The sequence below is a fragment of the Ictidomys tridecemlineatus genome, chromosome 6 (assembly GCF_052094955.1).
Source record: "Ictidomys tridecemlineatus isolate mIctTri1 chromosome 6, mIctTri1.hap1, whole genome shotgun sequence".
NCBI classification, from domain to species: domain Eukaryota; kingdom Metazoa; phylum Chordata; class Mammalia; order Rodentia; family Sciuridae; genus Ictidomys; species Ictidomys tridecemlineatus.
The window spans coordinates 39,864,544-39,887,782 of NC_135482.1; the positions used below are offsets into that span (position 1 = coordinate 39,864,544).

General features: G+C 32.7%; 1 protein-coding gene across 5 annotated transcripts in view; it reads left to right on the forward strand.

Moving 5' to 3' along the window:
- The window catches only part of Osbpl8 (oxysterol binding protein like 8), a 159,830-nt gene that overhangs the window by 107,880 nt on the left and 28,711 nt on the right, over nt 1–23,239 (forward strand). For all 5 annotated transcript variants that reach the window (XM_005330437.5, XM_013360826.4, XM_021729918.3 and 2 more), the window contains 10 exons: nt 2,495–2,565; nt 10,122–10,199; nt 12,034–12,135; nt 14,515–14,718; nt 16,031–16,115; nt 17,532–17,703; nt 19,550–19,787; nt 20,448–20,632; nt 21,239–21,320; nt 21,599–21,697. In XM_005330437.5, coding sequence (XP_005330494.2) covers nt 2,495–2,565; nt 10,122–10,199; nt 12,034–12,135; nt 14,515–14,718; nt 16,031–16,115; nt 17,532–17,703; nt 19,550–19,787; nt 20,448–20,632; nt 21,239–21,320; nt 21,599–21,697 — 1,316 coding nt within the window. The remainder of the gene's footprint in view (nt 1–2,494; nt 2,566–10,121; nt 10,200–12,033; nt 12,136–14,514; nt 14,719–16,030; nt 16,116–17,531; nt 17,704–19,549; nt 19,788–20,447; nt 20,633–21,238; nt 21,321–21,598; nt 21,698–23,239) is intronic.

The following is a 23,239-nucleotide window of genomic DNA, read 5'->3' on the forward strand; positions in this document are numbered from 1 at the left end:
GAAACCAGCTTTATTCAGCCTAATGGAAGAGTCCCAAGTATGATATTTTTCTCTTTGCTTCTTGGAATTTCCCTTGGGAACTGTTATGATTTGAATAGGCAGTATTCTCCTGAAAGCTCCTATGCTAATAGGGGAAGAATTGAAAGGAATTTGTTAGAATGTGAAGGCTGTAACCTAATCTGTCCATCCTAGTTTGAATAGACTAATTGGGTTGTAACTCTAGGTTGATGGGGAGTGACTGGAGGAGGTGTCATTGGGGTGTGGCATGGGGTGGGCCTGGAAGAGGTTATTTCTTACTGCCCCTTTTTTCTGTCTCTCTAATTCCTATGAATGGCGCACCACTCTCCCACCACACCTTTTTGCCAAGATGTTTGCCTCACCTTGGGTCCAGAGCTATGGAATCAGCCCACCGTGGACTGAACCTCTGAACCATGAGCCAAAATAAATTTTTCCTCCCCTAAGTTGTCACAGCAACACAAATTTGACTAAAATAAATTTAACATACAGCTTTGCAGTATTTTCATTTTAACACTTTCATTTTTATATGTTCTTTGCATTTTACACTGATGAACTACGTTTTTTACCTTTAGTTGAAACTCAAGGCACTTGACCAAACTTGGATATTTTAGGAAGCATTTTGCTTTACTCTTCTATAATTAAAGTAACTTGGAAGTCATCAGAACCTGATTATAAGATAATCGTGATTTGTAAGTCTAAGGTATATAGACTTTTAGAATGAGATTAATTTGTTGAGTTTGACAGATAATATATAATCTAGGTTTATGGATGTCCTTTTCTAACACTTGAAACTTTCTGTAGACATATTTGTACTTTTAAAAAGTTTATTCTGACTTCCAACTTTGTTTTCATTTGCTGTCCTATTTATTAAAAATTTATGAGCTGGACATAGCGGTGCATACCTATAATTCCAGAGATTTGGGAGGCTAGGGCAGGGTCTAGGTTAGCCCCAGCAATTTTGCAAGATCCTGTGTCCCCCCACACCTCACAAAAAAAAAAAAAAAAGAAAAAGAAAAGGAAGGAAGGACTGGAAATGTAGCTCAGTGGTAAAGCACCCCTGGGTTCAATTCCTATTATCAAAAAGTAAATAAGTAAATAAAATAAATAAATTATAGAAATAATATGTGAATATAGATAAATGAACTAGGCATTTTTCTTAATCTAATAAATGGATTGATCTAGATTCAGGTAAAACTAAAATAACACTAGAGTAATTAAGTATGTTTCTGTGAGATTTTTTTCATTTCCAATATATATTTAAAGAAAACATGAGTTCTCTTGCACATATGTTTAGATCTTGGAAGTAACTTAGGTTAGTCATTAGTATTAAAAATTACTTTGGAGCTAAAGAGAAATTAAGGAACATTGTGGTCTGGAAGTATTTCCCCCACCTACATATATGCCAAGTTGTGTACTCATTCCAGGGAATAAATATCATTAAACTCTAAAAAAGATTACTTATAACTGTTTTTTTCTTTGAATAAATACTTCAAAAAATTTTAATTGAATTGTGTAACTCTTTGGTTTACCTTATACTGAATTTTCAAATTTCTTTTGAGTTTTCATTTAAAATTTCATGTAATATTTATGGAAGTTTTTTCCCCTAGTATTAGGATTGAGTGATCCTTCTTTCCAGAGGAGGAGGGAAAAGGCTCTTTTTCATACTATAGAAATAACTTAATAAAACATCTGAATTAAAAAATAATGGATGGTCTTAGCTATTATGAATCAAATAGAAACAATAAGTGGTATTATTGATACACTAGAAATAATTTTCAAATGCTTCAAGTACTGGTACTATAATTATACATTTATTTTTTAATAAAGGCTTCTTTGGAACTAGAAAAAATAATTATAGGGAGGGATTAATATTACCTGTCCTCAAAAATAGAATGATTCTCATTAAAATGTGTACTTTTTTTTATGCTTGTCATATATAATTTTCAATAGTATCATTTCTTATTTGAGCCCTCCTGAGCTGGAATGTTCATCCTGCCTCGACTCTCAAGAAACTGGGAGTGCATGCTATTGTATTCAGCTTCGATTTTTAAAAAAGTATATGTATCTCTCACTCCAGATTTATATTCCAATCTTCTTTTATCACCTATTTGTAATATTTTTATCGTTTGACAAGAGATGAAAAGTATGTTGGGTTTATTCTTTCAGTTTAGGATTCTTTGTTGGAAATGGGCACACTACAAAAAAGGCTCTATGAGGGCTGATTTCATATATAGTGCTCTAGGAGTACAGAAAAGAGCTATTTAGTTTAATGTTGGAGGGTTTTAGGAAATATTTTATCGTCTCTCTGAACCTGAATTAATTTTTATGTACAGTCTAGGCCTCCTGTACTGATGTTATAAAAGATAACGTATACTTGAAATTGAATGACATATATGTATATTTAATTTTTAATATTAATGACTATATATGTTCAAAAGTAGTAATACAGAGATATTGACCTTTTTTTTTCCCAAAGGTTTTGAAAGAGGGAAAGAAGATAATTCTCAAAATAAAGATGACTCTTCACTTTCTATATCAAAGAGCAAGGTAAGTATCTTGTTATCCCCAAATATATAATTATGACATTTTTATAATATTTAAGATGAGGGGATTTCAACTAAAATCCTGTCGAACTTTTATAAAATATTTTTACTTTGGTATGTCTAAGCCATATAGTATGTATGAAAAAAATATTCTACTGGGTCTGATTTAAGCACTCTTGGTTAATGAAAAATAGAGCTGATTGGTAACCATTGTTTTCTCCAGAGTAATATTTTTTCTGGTATGTGTAATACAACAGTACTTCTCAAACTGGAGACTCGGGGTTCCATTCAGAGATAGTCTCAGGGATATTGTCTTTTTTAAAAAAATTCTTTAGTGTTCAGAGTTTATTTACATGAAAAGAACACACATACACATACACACACACACACACACACACACACACACACACACACACACACACACGTACCTTACTGTTTCCCCTGGTTAATGGCCAATAATCTTAACATTAATACCTTACAATAAAAATATACTTTCTTAAAATATGGCATAGTTTTCTAAATAAATATTTCTCAAACTAAGATATTTATACATATTCTTAGGTCTATTAGGAGTTTTTTCTTGAAGAGTACATACTCAAATTTGAGAAACACTATAAGGACGCCATGGTTTCCCTGTGTGTTTGCTGTTCATTGAATTTTCTAAAATTTGTCAAGAAATTTGACTTTTGATTGCCCTTTCTGATCAAATTTAGTATTAGCAGGAACAGCTTTCATGTTGTGGAATTAACTCTTAGTGACTGTAAGAAACTATTTCATAAGGCAGTGAATTCTCTGCTATTCTCAGCAGCAGGTTTTGCACTTACTGCCTTATATTTTCAGTCCTTATTTTGGGGAGTGATTGAGAGGATTGCACAATATCTTTTTATGTATGATTTTACATGAATGCTATTCACACTTTTCAAGTATTCATTACATAAAGTCCATCTATCAATGTGTGTAAAGTATTTAAGATGGAAGTTCTAACTCTACATTGTGTTTATATAATATTCATGAGAAATGCCATGATAAGATACGGAAGATTTCTTTTCCTACCTATTGCTAGGTTCTTGGCTGAGACCCCTTTAACAAAAGACAGATGAACAAGAGAAAAGAAACTTTATTTAATCTCAGTTCTATTTAATACCAGAACCTTCAGAAATGAAGACCCATAGAAACGGGGAAATCTGTGTGTTTCTGCTTTGTTTTGATGAAAAGTATATGGTCATATTATAATTGGACAAAGAGGGTTATGATCTAGTGGCAGCAAACTGGGGAAACTCAGCAAGGCTGTTTATTCATATTCTTCTTGGGGTCTCTACATCTTTGGATCCTTTCTTCTGATCGTAGGGAAAGCATCTGTCTCAGAGGAGTATTAGAGAAAGTTTTTGTGGCCTACTTCAGGGGAAAAAGGAAAGAGAAGATCAGAGAGTAATTTTCTGCCTTCTACAGTTTTCTGTTTCCTTCATGCTAAATACACAATATGCCAAGATGCCATTTTTTGGAGTAGTGTCATCTGAGTCCTTTCAGTCATTTTACATGATCTGTGTAATTAAAGAAAATAAAAGAAGAAATCATGTGTTTTGACTGTCACAACTAGAAATACAGTGGAATTTATAGTATTTTTAAAAACTTTATTTTCAAGCAATTAATTCCTAAATTGGTGAATGTATAGTATAATGATATTCCTACTCAGAAACTTAAAACACTTAAACGCAAAAACCTACATACTATAGCCACCTATTTGTCATTCATATGTAGGTTTTGAAGGGTAGGGTAGGGTTGGGACCTAAATAGGAACATTGCATATCTTAATGAAAGCAATGTGTATTGATGAGAACAAAACAAACAGTAACAAATGAAAATTCACTACAGGAATACAGCAACAGATTTGAGCAGGCACAAGACAGAATAAACAATTGAAATTATCACATCTGAGGAGGATAATTCTCTCAGAGAATTATGCTTTGTGTAAAAGATAGCTTAGTCATATGTGGATCTTTAAATTTGATTACAATAAAATAAATTTCAAAATTCAGTTTCTCAGTTAATCTGGTCATATTTCTCATGCTCAATAACCACATATAGAACATCTATAATTTAGGAATTTCTACTAGATAGTGCTGCTTTCACATCAAGAGAGTGTTTCAGTCTTTAATCCATTATCTATGAGTTTTTAGGTGCTCATTACAATGATATTAATAGTTACTTTTTGTTAAGTTTATTGCAATACCATTTTAACTCATAACAATCCTAGTAGACAGGTTTCATTTGGCCCAATTTTATAAGTGAGCTCAGAGAAATTAAGTACCTCTCCAAAGGTCAGAGTAACTTCTAAGTGGTAAAACTAGAATCCAGAGTGGCTTCATGAAAAGGAGATAGATCTACCTTTCAGATTGTTATGTGGAAAGTTCCTGGCAAAGTACCTGATTAATAATTGGTGTTTAAGAATTCATTTTCTTATTCTGAATAAAGGATTACAGTGAATCAGTGAGATTCTTAGCATGGTAACTATTTGGTATAAGTAAAATTATACTCATCGTGTCACTTTTCAAGAGCCGAAACTTACTAATTCTCTTCTAACTTAGATTTAATCTTAGTTTATCCTGGAGATCTATATTAGCTAGTTTGTTCCTAAATATTTTAACATGTAACTCACTCTATTGTTTTTCGCAACAACTGTAAAATTTATACATTCATAACTGGGCCTTATTTCATGGCATTCTTAAGATTCTTATTTGTACTTAAGTAATTTGGTGTAGCAAAATTTCACAGTTTTTCCTATGATCTATATAACTGATATCAACAAACAATTTTAACTTTATGCTTTTACGAACCTTATGCAAAAAGTATGTCAAAAGTTTGTCAAAAGTCGTGGGTTTTAATGTTATTTCTTAAAATGCATAATTAGAACATTAAGCACAATGAAATATACGCTCCTCATCCCCAAAACATTTTTAAAATAAAGGCAATTCCTTTTTCTCATGTGTCTTTGCCTAGGTCTTTTCATCATATGAATTAGTGAATTTAAAAAGTTCAGTTAATCAGATTATCCCAAAGTATCATTTTAAAATAAATTTTTAATTGTCTATCTCAATGAAAGTTAAGAGCCTGCATAATTAAAGTGTCTAGTGAGATAAAAGGAATCCTGTTACAAGGATGAGGAGTTTCTGAGCCTAGATCTTTTTAACTTGAGTCTCCAAACATCTATCTACTTGCCTGGAGGTGTTATAAGTTATCTATTACTTACTTTAAAAAAATATCTTAACTTGAATATTAAAAAAAATCATTCCAGTCTAAAATATCTTTGTAATAACAGTAATTAATCATTGTTGTTCTTTATAAAGGTTATGATGAAAAAGAAGCTTAGTTTAGTAAAATAGTTTCAAAAAAGATGGTTTTGGGTTGACTGATTGTATTTCTTCTGTGATACAGTCAACCGATAAACATGAAAAAATGTTCATCTCTAGCGATTAGAGAAATGCAAATCAAAGCTACTCTTAAGATTTCATCTCACTCCAATCAGAATGGCAATTATCAAGAATACAAGTGTTGGTGAGGATGTGGGAGAAAGGTACACTCATACTTTGCTGGTAAGACTGCAAATTTGTGCAACCACTATGGAAAGCAGTATATAGATGCCTCAGAAAACTTGAAATGGAACCACCAGTTTACCTAGTTATCCCACTCCTCAATCCATACCCAAAGGACTTAAAATCAGTGTATTATAGTGACTCAGCCACATCAGTGTTCATAGCAGCTCAATTCACAATAGCTAAACTGTGGAACCAACCTAGATGCCCTTCAATAGATGAATGGATAAAGAAACTGGTGTATATATTTATACAATGGAATATTACTCAACTTTAAAGAAAAATGAAATTATGGCATTTGCAGGTAAATGGATGGATTTGGAGAATATCATGCTAAGCAAAATAAGCCATTTTCCCAAAACCAAAGGCCAAATGTTCTCTCTTGTAAGTGGATGCTGATCTATTATGGTACAGGGTGTGTAGGAAGAATGGAGGAAATTTGATTGGGCAAAGGTGGGGGGAGAAGGGGGGAAATGGGGACAGGAAAGATGGTTGAATGAGATGACATCATTACCCTAGGTACATGTATGACTGCACATATGGTGTGACTCTTCATCATATACAACCAGAAAAATGAAAAGTTGTACTCCATTTGTGTACAATGAATCGAAATACATTCTGCTGTCATATGTAACTAATTAGAACAAATTTTAAAAAGTTAAAGAAAGTTTTGGTGAGGATGTGGGAAGATATACTCATACACTGCTGGTAGGACTGGAAATTGGTGCAACCACTAAGGAAAGCAGTATGGAGATTCTTCAGAAAACCTGGAATAGAACCACCATTTGACCCAGCTATTCTACTCCTTGGTTTATAATCAGCATACTGCAGTGACACAGTGCTTATAGCAGCTCAATTCACAATAGCTAAACTATAGACTTAACCTAGATGCCCTTCCACAAATGAATGGATAAAGAAAATATGGTACATTATACACAATGGAATATTACTCAGCCTTAAAGAAGAATGAAATTGTGGCATTTGCAGGTAAATGGATGGAGTTGGAGAAGATTATGCTGAGCGAAATAAGCCAAACCCAAAAAACCAAAGGCCGAATGTTTTCTTGATAAGTAGATACTAATCTACTGGGGCGGAGCCGGTGAAGGAACTTTGGATTGTGCAGAAGGGAGTGAGGGGAGGGGAGCGGATATGGGGATGGAAAGGACTATGGAATGAGACAGATATTATTACCCTGTATACATGTATGATTACATTACCTGTGTGACTTTACACTATGTTCAGCTAGAGGAAGGAGAAATTGTGCTCCATTTCTGTACAGTGTGTCAAAATGCATTCTAGTGTCATGTGCAAATAATTAGGACAAATTAAAAAATTAAAAAGATTTTTTTAAGATTTTGGTTTTTTAAAGGTGTGTTGATTCAGAAAATGAGGTAATGATTTATGGGTGATAGAACTTGGTTACTGGGTCATTGTTTTGTCAGAAGTGGACTGTACATATGGCATGACTCCTGGAGGTCTATGTACTCTGATTTACCTTGCTCCTGTGATATCCTTCTGGCCTGCTTGTTCCTGTTATAGTAGAATCTTTTAGAAATAATCAAGTCAGATCTTGTCATTTGCAGTTGTTGGGAAAACATTTCCTCTTATTCATAAGGATAAATCTTATATTTAAGTCTGGTTGAGATATTGTATGAATAGTTTTAAAATGTGAGAAATCAATATAGTGTTATTACAAGAGCATGAGACTAGGAGTTAGTCCAAGGTAAACATTCGTGTTTGTCTATTGGTGGCTGGATGACTCTGGGAAGATAATTCAATCGTTGGTCTTCGTTTACTTATTAGTAAAGGGGGGGATATTACTACTATCTCATGGAGTTGCTTTTGAATATTAAAACAGTGCATAGAAAAGTGTTTAAAATAGTATTTGGAAATAGTAAACAACTATTAACTTTTAAGGTAATCTTCATTTACTATTACTTAAGAACTACCTTACAGTACACATAATTTTCCTGTTAAGTTGTGGGAAATTAAATTTCATGAACATTTTAAACCATCATATTCCTCTGACAGCAGCCATACCATCTTTGGGTTCCCAAGATCAATAAGAAGACAGAGACCTGCTTAACTGAAGGAATTTGTACAATTCTTTCATATCACAATGCATGCCATCCTTATCATGGTAATAAGCAATGTGATGTTTCAAGCCCAGTTTTTAAATCAATAATTTTAACAAAAGTTCAGCCAGGTTGGTCCCCCACTTTTATGTTAGAATTAGTTGTAGTTCCCTTTTGATGCATCAGTTACTCCTACCATAATCATAACCAATATTATATTTCACATTTTTATTTAATTTTTATTTTTAGTGTCACATTTGTTTTCATTTTATTAGTTGATTAAAATTTATTTCTTCAGATGACTGGATGTAATTAATCAGTAAACATGGTATCTGTCTTCATGGGTCTTAAAATTGAGAGTTTGCACCCAACAGTTTTCATCCTTGATTTTATCTAGTGATATGATGCAGATTTGACCATTCAACATTTGAAAACCAAGTAGCTGGCATTTTTAGCAGATGAGAGAAATACCTAGATTAGATCATTCTAATTTATATAGTGTTTAAACACCAGTATTCTTAGACTCTGTTTCTTCCTACCTATACAGCGAACCTAGATTGTTTGAATGTCTTAAATTTACTTCCACATTTTTAGTTTATATTTCACATTTTTAAAGTGTCACATTTGTTTTCATTTTATTGATTAAAATTTGTTTCTTCAGGTGACTGGATGTCATTAATGAGTAAACATGATGTCTGCCTTCATGGGTCTTAAAATTGAGAGTTTGCATCCAACAGTTTTCATCCTTGATTTTTTCTAGTGATATGATGCAGATTTGACCCGTTGACATTTCAAAACCATATTTGGATTAAGTCCCTTGTAATGTCCTTGCTCTATGAATATTGCTAAGAACATCAAGTACTTTCTCCTATGTTGAACAATAGATAAAAATAACAATTAGAGGACATGAAAGGAGTATGTTTAATTTTGTTGTCCCATGATTAATAGACATAGCTTGTGGGTTTATGCTTTCCTACTGTGGTGAAAGATTAGTGGTACTGGATTAGGAGACCCAAGTTCTGATCACTGCTATGTTAATGATAAGTTTGGAAAAACAATCTCCCTGAACCTCCCTTTCATAACTTATAAAACAGAGATAAAACTGCCTCTTATTCTCATTTTTCAAGGTTATTATGAAGATTAAATAAGAATGTGAAATATCAACTAAAAGTCTGGAAGCAAATTTAAGACACTAGGTCCTTGGATAGGTAGGAAGAAGTAGACCCTAGGAATATTGGTGTGTAAACACTGTCTGAATTACGGTAGTCTAATACTAATTTCTGAAGACTATTTCTTCTCATTGGAGGAAGACTAGTTATAGGGTAGTATATGCAGCATCATGATAAAATATTCATGGTATATTTTTATTTAGAATACTTTAATTGTTTAAAAAAACATTGTTTGGCTTACTTTATCCTAATAATAATTACACAATTGTGTGTATTCTTAGAAATACTCTGAATAATAGAATGGAAAAATTTGGAAATGCTCTTTACTTAGCTTCACATTGCAGGTTAATTTTTTACAAGTTTTTACTTTTGAATATTTGTAGGTTTAACATTTAAAAAATATATATATTTAGTTGTAGATGGACACAATATCTTTATTTTATTTATTTATTTTTATGTGGTGCTGAGGATCGAACCCAGTGCTGCTTTATACATGCTAGGCAAGCACTCTACCACTGAGCTCCACCTGCAGCTCCTGACATGTTTTAAAAAAAAACAAAACACAAATACTATATAGGAAAAACCAGTATTTGAAAATCTACTTTTATTTATGATAGCAGTAAATGGGAAGAATGTGAGAAGCATAACTTTAAGTTCTATATGACATGTGTAGATTAAATGAAGGTTTTAATTATTTCTCTTCTTTTCAATTCTGTGTGATTTTAGTCTGAATCTAAACTTTATAATGGCTCAGAAAAGGACAGTTCAACTTCAAGCAAGCTCACAAAAAAAGAATCTCTTAAGGTTAGTTTCCATAATTATTTCTGGAAAATAACTTATATTATGCTTAGTATGTGCTTTTGAAAGCAAGCTATTAAGAAATATTCATGTGCATTCCTAAAAGAGGATTTAAAATACCTCAAGGGACAGTTGAACAGGCACACAAAGAAAATGTTGTTATTTGTATGGTCAAGGAAGTCAGATGATGAGACTGCTTGATAATTGTCCAGAGCAGCCTGCTTTAAGGACCTGGTATCTCTTCACGGGTGAGTGGGCATATCACCGTGTTCTGAAACACCTGTTAGGAATCACTGGTACCCATGAAATTACATTTTGCTAACTGCCTAGTCGTTTGCTAAATTTGACCCATGAGTGGATGGATATATTTTGTTTGACCTGAATCACATTGTAAAATTTTGAGCCAGCAATTTAAAGTCCAGATTTCCTATTTCTCTTAAGAAATATGTAATGTTAGACCTGTCTTACTCAATGGTCTTAGAAGCTGAAGTTTAAGGAATACATGATTTTAATTGTCTCCTGTCCTTAGTTAGTATGTTTTACCTATTGTATTCCATACCTAGCTAGTCCTGTATACATTTGCATTTGCAATCTCATATTAAATCTGTTAGTTTAGATACACATATTTAAAAAGACCAAAAGTCTAATGCTTTGGGGGTATAAAATTATTAAAATTTTATTCTGCATGTGTAGTCTCTTTCCATTAAATGGAACTTTTCTGGTAGAAGATTTTATATTGTAATTTTTGAAAAATGTAGTCACCAATAGGTTGTCATTACTCTTCCTATATCCAAATGTAAAGAAAGCAATAATACTTTATTAATTTACTGCTGCTTTCCCACATTATCTCGTAAGTAACTTAATTATGAAGGTAAAACTTTGATCTTCTGAGTGCGTTAATTTCATCTATGGTTTTTTAATTGTTTATATCTTACATTTTAATATTAGGAAAGAAAACAAGGCTTCATTTGCAAATAATTGCAGCATTGTTTCTAATAAACAAAAACTAGTAGCAAAGTAGATTGCTATCCTTAAGAGAATTCATTAAAAAACAAATGGTACAATATAACCTAAAAGTACATAGCATAGCTTTGAGAGGCAGTCTGCCTCTGTTTGAATCCTGACTCTACAATTTCCTATGTTCCTGGACAAGGTACTCTCTCTGCCTCAGTTTTTTCATTTGTGCAATAAGGTTAATAATAGTTCTACTTCAAAAAGTTATTGTGATGTTTAAATGAGGTAATTGGAATACAGGTGAAGAAGCCCTTGATTGGTTCATAGATTGTCATCAATGTTAGCTCTCTCATTATTTTTTCCTACTAGGAATCCTATGGAGTAATTAAAAAAAATAAGATAGTCATGCAGTCTCCAAAAAAATATTAAATGGGAGAAATTTTTTATGTGTTAAAAAAAGAACTACAAAGGCTATGTATTTCTATAGATTGTATACATAGAAATAAGTCTGAAAGTATGGTTTTCCAGAAGGTTAACTGGGGCTAGTTCTGGGGATTGGAAGAAGATGGAATGTAATAAAGAGTTTAGCTTTGTGCTGTTTGAAATTTTTGCCATGAGATTGTATTCATGTATGTTTTAATTAAAAAGAGATAAAATTATTTTTAAAGCCATAGAAAACTGAACGAGTAATCAGAAAAGCTAGTTTTAAGCAATGTAGGTTTTCTAAAAAATTTCTCCCAGATATAAAACAGCCATCCAAATACATGATAACTTTTTTATGCTCATGAGGCTTAGCAGTTCATAGACTACATTCTCTAGACCTAAAAAATTGAAAAAAAAATGCTTCCATTGAGTTTTTAATTTTTCCATTATTTATATAAAATAGGTGCAAAAGAAAAATTACCGAGAAGAAAAGAAAAGAGCCACGAAGGAGTTGCTCAGTACCATCACAGATCCTTCTGTTATTGTTATGGCTGACTGGTTAAAGGTCAGTGAGTTTGCATCTTGAGTTCAGCTTGCTGTATATTTACCTACTAGAATGGAAAAATCCAGAGTGTACTGAAAGCCCAAAGACACTTGCTAGGTGATCCTTGTTCACTGGTGAGCAAATTATTAAGTGTATCTCAGAGGTTTTATGTTCCAATCTTAATGGGGAGAAGGAACTTTAATATCTCTCTTGACAATTTAGGATCAAATATGCATAGCATTTCTTTTAAAAAGACTTTTGTGTGATGTTATGTATGATGTTAAGTATTTTGCTTACTACTCAAATTATTGTTGTATACTTTTCATATGCATTATTGAGGAAAAAATGAGGCAAAGTTAATATAAAAGTTACCATTTGAAAAGTATTAGTTAGACATACATATTGCTACTTCCATATGCTATTCTTTTGACCTCTGGTTATTTTTATTTTTATTTCCTTTTCTCTCATCTCAGTCACTCTATCCTCTTCCTCATTTTTATCTGAGGGATATCTGGTAAGAATCTTTCAAACTACTCTTTGTAGGGCTGGGGATATCTCAATGGTAGAGTGCTTATCTAGCATGCATGAGGCCCTGGGTTCACTCCCCAGCACTGCAAAAGAAAAGCAAAAAAAAAGAATAAACTTATAAGATTTTAATTCCCAGAAATTTGTTATACCTAGCTACTGCTAGCATTCACCTAAGATTCACCACATCCTTGAAGGCTTTCCAGTTTGCTCAAGAGTTGGTAAGACCTCCAACCTAATAACCCTTATGAAACCTATTATGGAAGTTCTCACTAAATTGGCAATCTAATGGTAGTTTCCCTGACAATTTAAGTAACACCAAGATTGTCTTCAATCTTATACTGAAAACACCTTCTGGTTTAATTTGGCTCTACTTAGAAATGTTTTAACTCCAGATCTTGCTCCCTACCCCCTACTGGCTTTTTAAAACACTTCACTGGCTTTTTAAAACCTACATTCTGGTAATTTGTCCTCTGTGAAGTATTGTCTTTATCATTAAGAATTTTATCTGAGGGTAATTCCTTTCCTTTTGCTTCTTTTGTCGTACCATCTCTTTTACATGTATATCTTCCTTTTTCTTAAAATTTTTCACTTTTCTTATACCTGGCTCCAAATTACCCCTTTTCAATTTTTCTCATTTAGAATTACTGCAGTATATCTATTTGGGGGTTAGGAAATCCTACATTTATTTCATAATTTATGTAAGTACCTCAAGAGAACAGATGCTTTAAAGTAAATAAAAGTGAGGATAATTCCTATTTTTAAAATTTCTAAATTTTAACATTCTTTTTAATATTGTGAATTCAGTAAGTTGCCTAGAAACAATTTCAATAGATTTTAGAAATAGAGAATGATTGAAAATAAGTATAGGCTTATTAACATAGCATTAAATCTTAGGATAAGGAACATTTTATGAGAAGATTCATGTAATTTGTGTTTTAAAATTTCCTCCAAGAAATTTACATATCATGCTTTATGTAACCACTAAAAACAAAGTAATTTTGGAAGACACTTTAAGGGTCAAGGAAGAGGTTCTTTCTCATTCCTACCATTCATCCACTAGAGAATTCCTGGTATGTGCCAGCAATGTTTTTAGCACTATTGATGCAGTGATAAGGGGGAAAAGGTAGAAAAGGCAAAAATAACCATTTATTCACATAAAGTTACAGCTTTATAAATGCTACAAAAAGAACTGCAGTACTAGTATTTTTTTTTAAAGAGAGAGAGAATTTTTTTTTAATATTTATTTTTTTTAGTTTTCGGCGGACACAACATCTTTGTTTGTATGTGGTGCTGAGGATCGAACCTGGGCCACATGCATGCCAGGCGAGCGCGCTACCACTTGAGCCACATCCCCAGCCCAGTACTAGTATATTTTAATGGCTCCTGACTCTGGAAACTCTTCTACTTGGTTCATTTTCTTTAACTGTTGAACTAGTCTTCTACTGAAACTTAAGTTGCTGCTGGGCATGTGGCACATGCCTACAATCCCAGCTGTTTTGGAGGCTGAGGCAGGAGGTTTGCAATTTCAAGGTCAGCTTTAGCAACTTAGCAAGATCCTGTCTCAAAACATCTTACAAAGTTAAGATCTCTTAATTCTTATTCTACCACTAAATCAGTGGTAGAATACTTGCCCAGGATGTTCAAGGCCCGGGGTTTGATCCCCAGCACTCTCCTCCCCATAAAGTCCTTACAAGTAGGAGCCATATTATTTCACATCTATATTCAGTGCTTGCCATGTGATATCTTTTTAAAGAAATATAAAAAAATGTACATGCTAAGGATACTTTGAAATCCTATTTGCAATTATTCAGTTTGTATCTATGGACAAGAAGAACAAATATTTATTCCTTAAATGAACTTATCTTTCTGTAGATTCGTGGTACTTTAAAGAGCTGGACCAAGTTGTGGTGTGTGTTGAAACCTGGGGTGCTACTGATATATAAAACACAAAAAAATGGTCAGTGGGTTGGAACAGTCCTTCTGAATGCCTGTGAAATCATTGAGCGTCCATCAAAAAAAGATGGCTTTTGTTTCAAACTTTTCCATCCATTGGAGCAATCTATTTGGGCAGTAAAGGTAATGTAAGCACTTTTCAAGGTAAAAAGTAAAGATGAAAATCTGAGTAGAATTACGATAAATCAATCAGTTGATTTCTGTCTTCCCAGAACTCAAAGTTATTCTTGTTTTTGAGAGCATTATTTCCTGTCTGTAATCACAATGTAACATGCACCAAAAGACTGTTTATCTTTAAGATCTAACTTGAACAATTTTTCCAGAAAATATTTCCCAAATTTATATTGCATTTTATTTCTCTTGTCCTTGGGGATTCAATTTATACTGTTTAGGTAAATTTTTAATTACTCTCTTTATAACATTGCATTATATTTACTTTTTCCTCTTCATCAGAATGGTAAGAACTCCTAAAACAGAAACTGCCGTGTATTTTGTGATTTTTCCTGTAGTGATGTCAATGTGAGATGGGGAGTCTAGAAGTAGAAGCTGTCCTAGTTAAGAAAGGCAGCTCTAAGGATGGAACTCAGCATTTTTATAACTAAAGAGCACTACTGAGGTCACTAATGTGCTGTAAAAGCAGAAGTAAGCAGGGAAGAAGAAGTGCCTTAGGTGATTAACTTTCAAGGCATTCTACAAGCAGTTGCCATGCAAGACATACTAAATCAAGGATCTAGTTTAAATTTTTATAAAGTGATCTTTATTTTCTAAGAAGGTCAATTACCCTTGAATAAGGGTTGGAAGTTCTCTTTTAAGGAAAACCACCTGAGATTAGTGCTAAGTTCAAGTAGCTTCACTTTGTGTGTTTGTGTGTGTGTGTGTGTGTGTGTGTGTGTGTGTGTGTGTGTGTGCATGTGCATGCATGCACGCTCAGTTAGACAATATCCATACACACAAAAAAAGACCTGAACTTTTAATCTTTAGTTCAGTAGTCATTGTAGCAGTAAATTTAGTATTACAGAGTTAGTTCCATTCTGGGCTTAGGTAATTCTGTTTTACTTGTGAACTATATTTACAGCTGTTTTCGCTAGACTTCTAGAAATTTAGTGTTTCTTATCTAGTGGTATTTGTGGAATGGAAATTCTCTGGGTTTATTATGGTAAATTTTAGGTCTCTTTAATATGTAGACAATATGTAGAGATAATATTTAAGTGATGCTAATTATCATTTGTTTAGTTTTCTGTTAAGGAGGTGAATTTTTTGGAGAAAAAATCTTGCCTTAATATTTAACCTTTGCATTCTCAGGAAGAATGAGATTAAAGCTGGTTTGCTTTTAAATTAGAATCTATGCCTGCTTTAGATTATTGTAAATAATGATAGATAATACAAAGTTAAGATTTCTTAATTCTTATTATACACAATTTATTTTATTACTAAGGGTCCAAAAGGTGAAGCAGTTGGGTCCATAACTCAGCCCTTACCTAGCAGTTATTTGATCATCCGAGCTACTTCAGAGTCAGATGGTAAGTATAATTTTTGATGGACAGGATTTTGGTTTTCATTTTTAAGAGCTTTTTTATGTATCACTTTGTATTGTTCCTGGAGGAAGTCTGTGTTTAGTATAACTTGAAGTACAAATATTGGAACCATAAGTTACTTAGAATATTTTATGTGTTGTAAACTTGGTAGACAGAAATCTGACAGGAAAGAAACATCTTAAAATTGAGCCATGTGTTAGCAGTTTAGTTTCCTTCTTCATCCTCCACTTACTCATTAATCCCTTTTTGACTTCTTAGTGTTCTTCTTGGTAAATTATAAAGTTTTATCATTTTTGGAGATACATTTGTTTATATTTCATCACTAAATAGTAACATTTATGAGACACATATACTGTTGGTTTTATTTTATGTAAAAAAATATTAAAGTACATAGTCTTTATTTTATACTTTATAACTTGATACCTCATTCATGAAGCAAATATGGGGAGAGCAAAACTTATATGAAAGCAAGGTAACTTTAAAAGCTTAATAATTGATAATGGCTCTGTGCTTTTATGTTGCATAGTTTTTATTAGCTTGAAGTAGGGAATCTTCTAAGCTTTCAAAGCTGATTTTTACCAGAAGATTATTTTTAATTAAAATATGGACCTGAACTTTTGATATGAAACTGTTTTGTGTAGCAGATATTGCTATCACATTTTAAAACAAATATATTTGAATTTGGAGAGCACTTAAAGATATATAAACATTTTTCTGCTAATGCAGTTCTGATTTAAAAAATAAATCTATTAATTTTCTCGTAACAAGTATGGCAGTTAGTGATAGCATTATATAGGCTTTTTCCTGACTTAAAATTTTTCTTTTTTTTTTTTAAAGAGAGAAAGAATTTTTTAATATTTATTTTTTAGTTCTCGGCGAACACAACATCTTTATTTTATTTTAGTTTTTTATGTGGTGCTTAGGATCGAACCCAGCGCCCCACACATGCCACATCCCCAGCCCCCCACATTTTCATATATATAAGCATGATGGATGTTAAGCCTGGGAGCAGACCTCCTATTAATGACAAAACATTATTTCAGATAGCTTATTTACTAGTTGAAACATAACCCCTTCAATATATATTTGTACTTTGCTTGGTACTTCAAATTATGCTACATCTTAGTGTTCTAAGGTTTGGAAAATAAAGTTTATTCATTTTACTAGGTATTCTTGCTAATTCATGTTATGTCCTATTCATTTATCAGTAGTTCATAGATGCTTATTATGTAAAAAGCTTTTGTAAAACAGATATTGCATTAGAAAATCTTAGCAAATTTTATGTTCATGTTAACTTTTCCAGTGTTTCTCAAAGAAATTATGGTATCTTTAAAGGTAATGAGACTATAAGATGGATGCTTTTAATTTAATTGTACTGCTTATAAATTTGTGTTCTTCTAGGAAGGTGCTGGATGGATGCTTTAGAGTTGGCTTTGAAATGTTCTAGTCTTCTTAAACGCACAATGATCAGAGAAGGAAAGGAACATGACTTTAGCATTTCATCAGATAACACACATGTGACATTGTATGGGTTATTACGTGCAAACAATCTCCACAGTGGTGACAACTTCCAGTAAGTAAATAGTAATTTGTATTGATTTCAGAGAGCATGGTGTGTACTAGATTATTTGGCAATCCTAGTATTTTAGTAATGTATGTAGATTAAAATCTGCCTATCTTCTTCTCATGATGAGGCCTAAAGCCTTTAAAATTTGTTTGCTAGGATCAGGTATAAAAGTGTATTTCCTTTATTCTATCCAATACTCTGTATTCCCCAGTTATAGCTATGCTAACTATTCAACTTTGGGCATAGGGTTCCTCTCATGAATTCTAGCCAGGCTCAGTGGCACATGCCTGTAATTCCAGCAGTTCGTGAGGCTGAGACAGGAGGATCGTGAGTTCAAAGCTAGCCTCAGCAAAAGCGAGGTGTTTAGCAACTCAGTGAAACCCTGTCTCTAAATAAAATACAAAATAGGGCTGGGGATGTGGTTCAGTAGTCGAGTAACCCTGAGTTCAATCCCCAGTTACCACCTCCCCCAAAAGAATTCTACTTCTTACTCTTTTTTCCTGCCATAATTCTATGTATTATTTAACAATCAGTTTCAATAACATCGTTTGTGAAACTTTTTCTGCCTCATAACAATGACATGTAATTTGTTGTTTTGTTGCTCTTCTATAGTGCTTTTTTTTTTTTTTGTAATGGCAGAAGACTTCCTCTACATAGTATTTGTGGAATTTTCTCATATTGTTAAGCATTTTGAGCTGAAACTTTTTCCAATTGGTGCTTTTAGCCCCTAGACCATTCATTGTAGTTAATACTAATAAATATTTCTCCAAGGAACTGGGCATCAGTATAAAGGCTTTATTCAAGTGCTGATTTCTTTTGTTGCTTAGGAGGGAAAACATTAGCCCTTCTCTTTTCCTCCCCACATATTAGCTTCTACTCTGCAGCTTTTATTCCATTCCCATCAGAATTAAGGTTCTTTTTCTCAAGGTTAGACTGATGTTCAGCTCAGACCACAGGGAGTGGAGAGCATTTTTTTCCTAGACTTTTGCCTAACACTTTTTAAAACTTTAAAGCTTCTATTACCTAACCTTTAACCACCCTTTTCTGCAGACCCATAGTCTGAGGTTTAGTTAATCTAAAACCTGGAATCTGAATGAGATAGGACAGGAGTGAAGTAGGACCACTATAATATAGGAATGAGTGCCTGTTGACCTCTTCTGAAGATTTCTCACCTTTGGTACAGATTATTTACCCCTGTTCACTTTAAGTGAGAATAAGATGAATACAGCAGATTTTTCAATTTTATGCCAATAGATTGATTTCCTTAAGCTGAAGCTTACATTTCCTATTCTTCCTGGAAGATTAAGTCTATCAGACAAATATTAAATAGAATTCAATACAAATACTTAATCTTTTCCATTTTTTTTCTTCTTATTAGACTCATTGTGAGTAGCTTTGTAGACTTTTACAGGTGAAAAGTCAAAATTCATTTGAGTTCACTTGATAACCTGATGAACTTTTCTGACAGTTTTAAGACCGGAAGTGACAGGGAGCTTACTTGAAATGATGATGCTTGCAAAACTATGGGGAAAAATCTAACAAGGGGTAGTCTAAGATCTTGCTTTTGGAAGATTTTAGCCCAAAGAGTAGAAAGGTAAAAAGCTCAGACTGTTATCTTTTAACATCTCCCTAGATTTTTAGTTAACTTCTTTGTGCCTCTATATACTTATCTGTAAAATAATAATATTACCTATCTCCTAGGGTAATTTTGAGGATTAAATGAACTAAACTATATAAAATACAACAGTGACTAGTACATAGTAAATTCAAAATAAGTGTTACATTTTATTCTAATTTATACATTAAGTATTCCTAACTTCTTTTATTCTTCTTCCTAAATAATTCTCTTAAGGTTAAATGATAGTGAAATTGAACGACAGCATTTTAAGGACCAAGATATGTACTCTGACAAATCTGATAAAGAAAATGATCAAGAGCATGATGAGTCAGACAATGAGGTGATGGGGAAAAGTGAAGAAAGTGACACAGATACATCAGAAAGGCAGGATGACTCATACATTGAACCTGAGCCTGTTGAGCCTTTAAAGGAGACCACCTACACAGAACAGAGCCATGAGGAACTTGGAGAGGTAAAGGTCTATTTTTTTTTTTTTTTTTGAGAAATTCTGGCTTCCTAAAGTCATTGCAGTTTCCAAATGATATTGTAGATATTATTTGCTTGAAAGAGAATATTTGCATGGTGCCTATGGTTATATACATATAAAATATATCAGGATTTATAAACAAACATACACACTTATACAAATACCAATATAGTCTATTAAATTTAAAGTTTATAAGAGTTGGATATACAGCTGAGTGGCAGTGTTGTCTAGCAAGCATGAGGCCCTGGGCTTGATCCCCAGTACCTTAAAAAGATTATATTTTCTTAAGGTTTGCATTTGAAGTAGGATACTGCCTGATGTCATTTCCAGATGCAAACTAAATTTCGAGGAAACATGAGTTTGTAATTTTCTTAACTATTGCAAGTTCTGAGAAGTAAATGTAGTATAAAACAATAGGATAAAGTGTTTAGAGTGGATCTTCCATATATATTGCTCATTTTGATGTCTCTCACAGCTCCCTTTTTTAAGGTTTGATAGCTATAGACTTTATTTATTATTTGAATTGTTTCTACCTTTTAAGAGTGTTTGGAGTAGTCCTGGAAAAAAAATCATATTTTTAATATTAGTTGTCTTGTCTATATATCTGTGTGTGTGAAATAAATGTTTCAATATGTTTTGTTAAAGGCAGGTGAGGCTTCTCAAACAGAAACTGTGTCTGAAGAAAACAAGAGCCTTATCTGGACATTGCTGAAACAGGTCCGTCCTGGCATGGACCTGTCCAGGGTAGTTCTGCCCACTTTTATTTTAGAACCCCGTTCTTTTCTGGATAAACTTTCAGATTACTACTATCATGCAGATTTCCTGTCTGAGTAAGTATATTCTTATTTCTTAAAATAGAAGATGCTTCATGATTTTAGAGATTCTCAAGAATGCTTCTTTCACTAATTATACCTTTCCAAAGTTAGGCTGTAATGAATGATATACTTTTCTCTCTCTCTCTACCACTTCTATAGTCAACTTTAATAACAAGCATATTTAATACTTTGCTTTAATATTTCCATTTAGGAAGCTGAATGGAAAGATAACCAAATGAACATTGGGCCTTCACTGATTGGGGCTGAGGACCTCTAACAAAATTGTTCATGGGGCTCTTTGGCCACTGTTCAATACTGTAAATGCTAGGTGTTGTGCAGTGCAGAAATTCCAAAATGTGTGTGTGTGTGTGTTTATCCCAATTTCTCACAGAACCCCTGGGCAGTTTATCAAAGAATGGGAGAAATGTGGGGTAGGGGAAGTGACTAGATTAAGAAAAATGATTCTCAGGAATCAATTTACATGGTTGTTCTTGCTGTTTATTAAATATGAATTATGTTTTTCCAATCATCTCTTATTTAGTTATTGACTGATATATTTGAGGGAGAATTTGTGACCTAGCCTTTAAACTTTTCTGTTTAATACTTTGTTTTTTTTTTTAGGGCTGCCCTGGAAGAAAATCCTTATTTCCGTTTAAAGAAAGTAGTGAAATGGTATTTGTCAGGATTCTATAAAAAGCCAAAGGTAATATTTATATTTTACTTTGTTTAGCTTTTTTAGTTTCTTATTTTCCATGTGCAGTATTTAGATTATTTATTGGCAATTACTAATAAAATGCTCGATTATTTAGACCTTTATTTTGATTGAAGTTGTCTTATTTCAGATAGATTTCATTTGCTATGAAATTTTATAAGAATGTCTTCCAGATGATAGTCAATCATGTTTTGACTGGTTTAAACTACTTTGAATCTTTTCTATTTGTAATTTAAAACTTCTGTTTTTTTTTTTTTTTTTTAAACTAGGGACTGAAGAAACCTTACAATCCCATACTTGGGGAGACTTTCCGTTGTCTATGGATTCATCCCAAAACAAATAGCAAAACATTTTATATTGCTGAACAGGTATTGGAAATGCATGTTACAGAAACAAAATTGTTCTGGAAGTTATTTGGACATTTTTATAGAAAATATTATCTCAGGGTTGGGGATGTAGCTCAGTTGGTAGAGACGCAACACCAAAAAAAAAAAAAGAAGGAAAGAAAGAAAATATTATCTCGGTAAACTCATGATGGTTGTTTAACCTTTCTAATAAGTGAATGCTTAGTAAACATCTAACTTTTTAGTACTATATGCTACTAAATACCATACTCCTAAGCATTATTGTTACAGTCATAGAATCCTTTGACCAAAAATTTTTATTTTTTACTCCCTACCTTTCTACAAACACTTATTATTTATTAATTTTGGCCAAGTTTATATTTCCAAAACATTTTATTGATAGTGTGCAGAATTCTTAAGTTCTGAAATTAGAATTATACCAATTTTTGTGGTGTTCAGGGTCCTACAGTTTTTTCCTAAATTTATCTCAGATTAAATGCTTTTCCAAGTAGTTAGAACCCTATATATTCACAACTAGGTAATGTTATACTTTCTTGCCTCATTATTTTTATACTTACTTCTCTCACCAATATTTCTTCTTAGCTATTTTTCTTCTAAACAAACTCTGACCTTATCATTTCTCATTATTCAATAACTACAACTCTCAGTGATTTTTCCCTTCTCAAATGTCTGTATTTTTTTGTGTGTGTATGCGTGTGTGTGTGATTTTTGTTGTTGTTATTAAGCTCGTTACTTTAACACTAGTATTGTTTACCTTATTACAGAATATTTATATCCCTGGTTAGGGATGGTACCAATTCTTTTTGTTGTATACATAGTAAGTAGTAAGAAAATATTTCAGTTTGGGGGGTTTTTTAGTTTGTTTTCTGGTGCTAGAGACAGAACTCAGACCTTAATTTTATTTATTTACTTATTTATTCTTATTTTATTTTTAGCAAGCACACAGCAGGTTTATTGCAAAAATGACAAGAGACAGACTTCACCAAAGAGAAGGGGCCATAGAGCCAAGTCTCTGTTTATTGTTTTGAAATGGGGTATTGCTATGCTGCCTATGCTTGATTCTAGCTCCTATACTGAAGGGATTCTCTTGCCTTGGCCTCCCAAATAATTTGGACTAGAGGTGCACATCACCAGTCCCAGATTTTCTTAGTTTTTAAACTTTAATTATGTGCATATGTTTTCATGATTTTCCATATTCTCCCTTGTCTGCACTAATCTGAGTAATATGATTTCTCTCTCAGTAACAATCACTCCTTATAATAATTCTCTCCCTGAATGTAGGGAGGATGAGACCCTGTGTCTTTTGGAAGTCTTCCTCTTCCCTTAGAGATTCTTTCTGATAACCCCTCAGGTTGAAACTACTTGTCTATATTAATTTTTTAAAAAATAGTGATGACACCACCTTGCATTTTAATTTACTAAAATCCTTCAAAAGTTGAGAAGTTTGAGAAGAGTTTAAATTTTAGCTTTATCTCATTTCAGAAATTAGAAGATATAAGTATATTGAAAACATTAATTATTAACATGTTTGTCAAACTTTAGTTT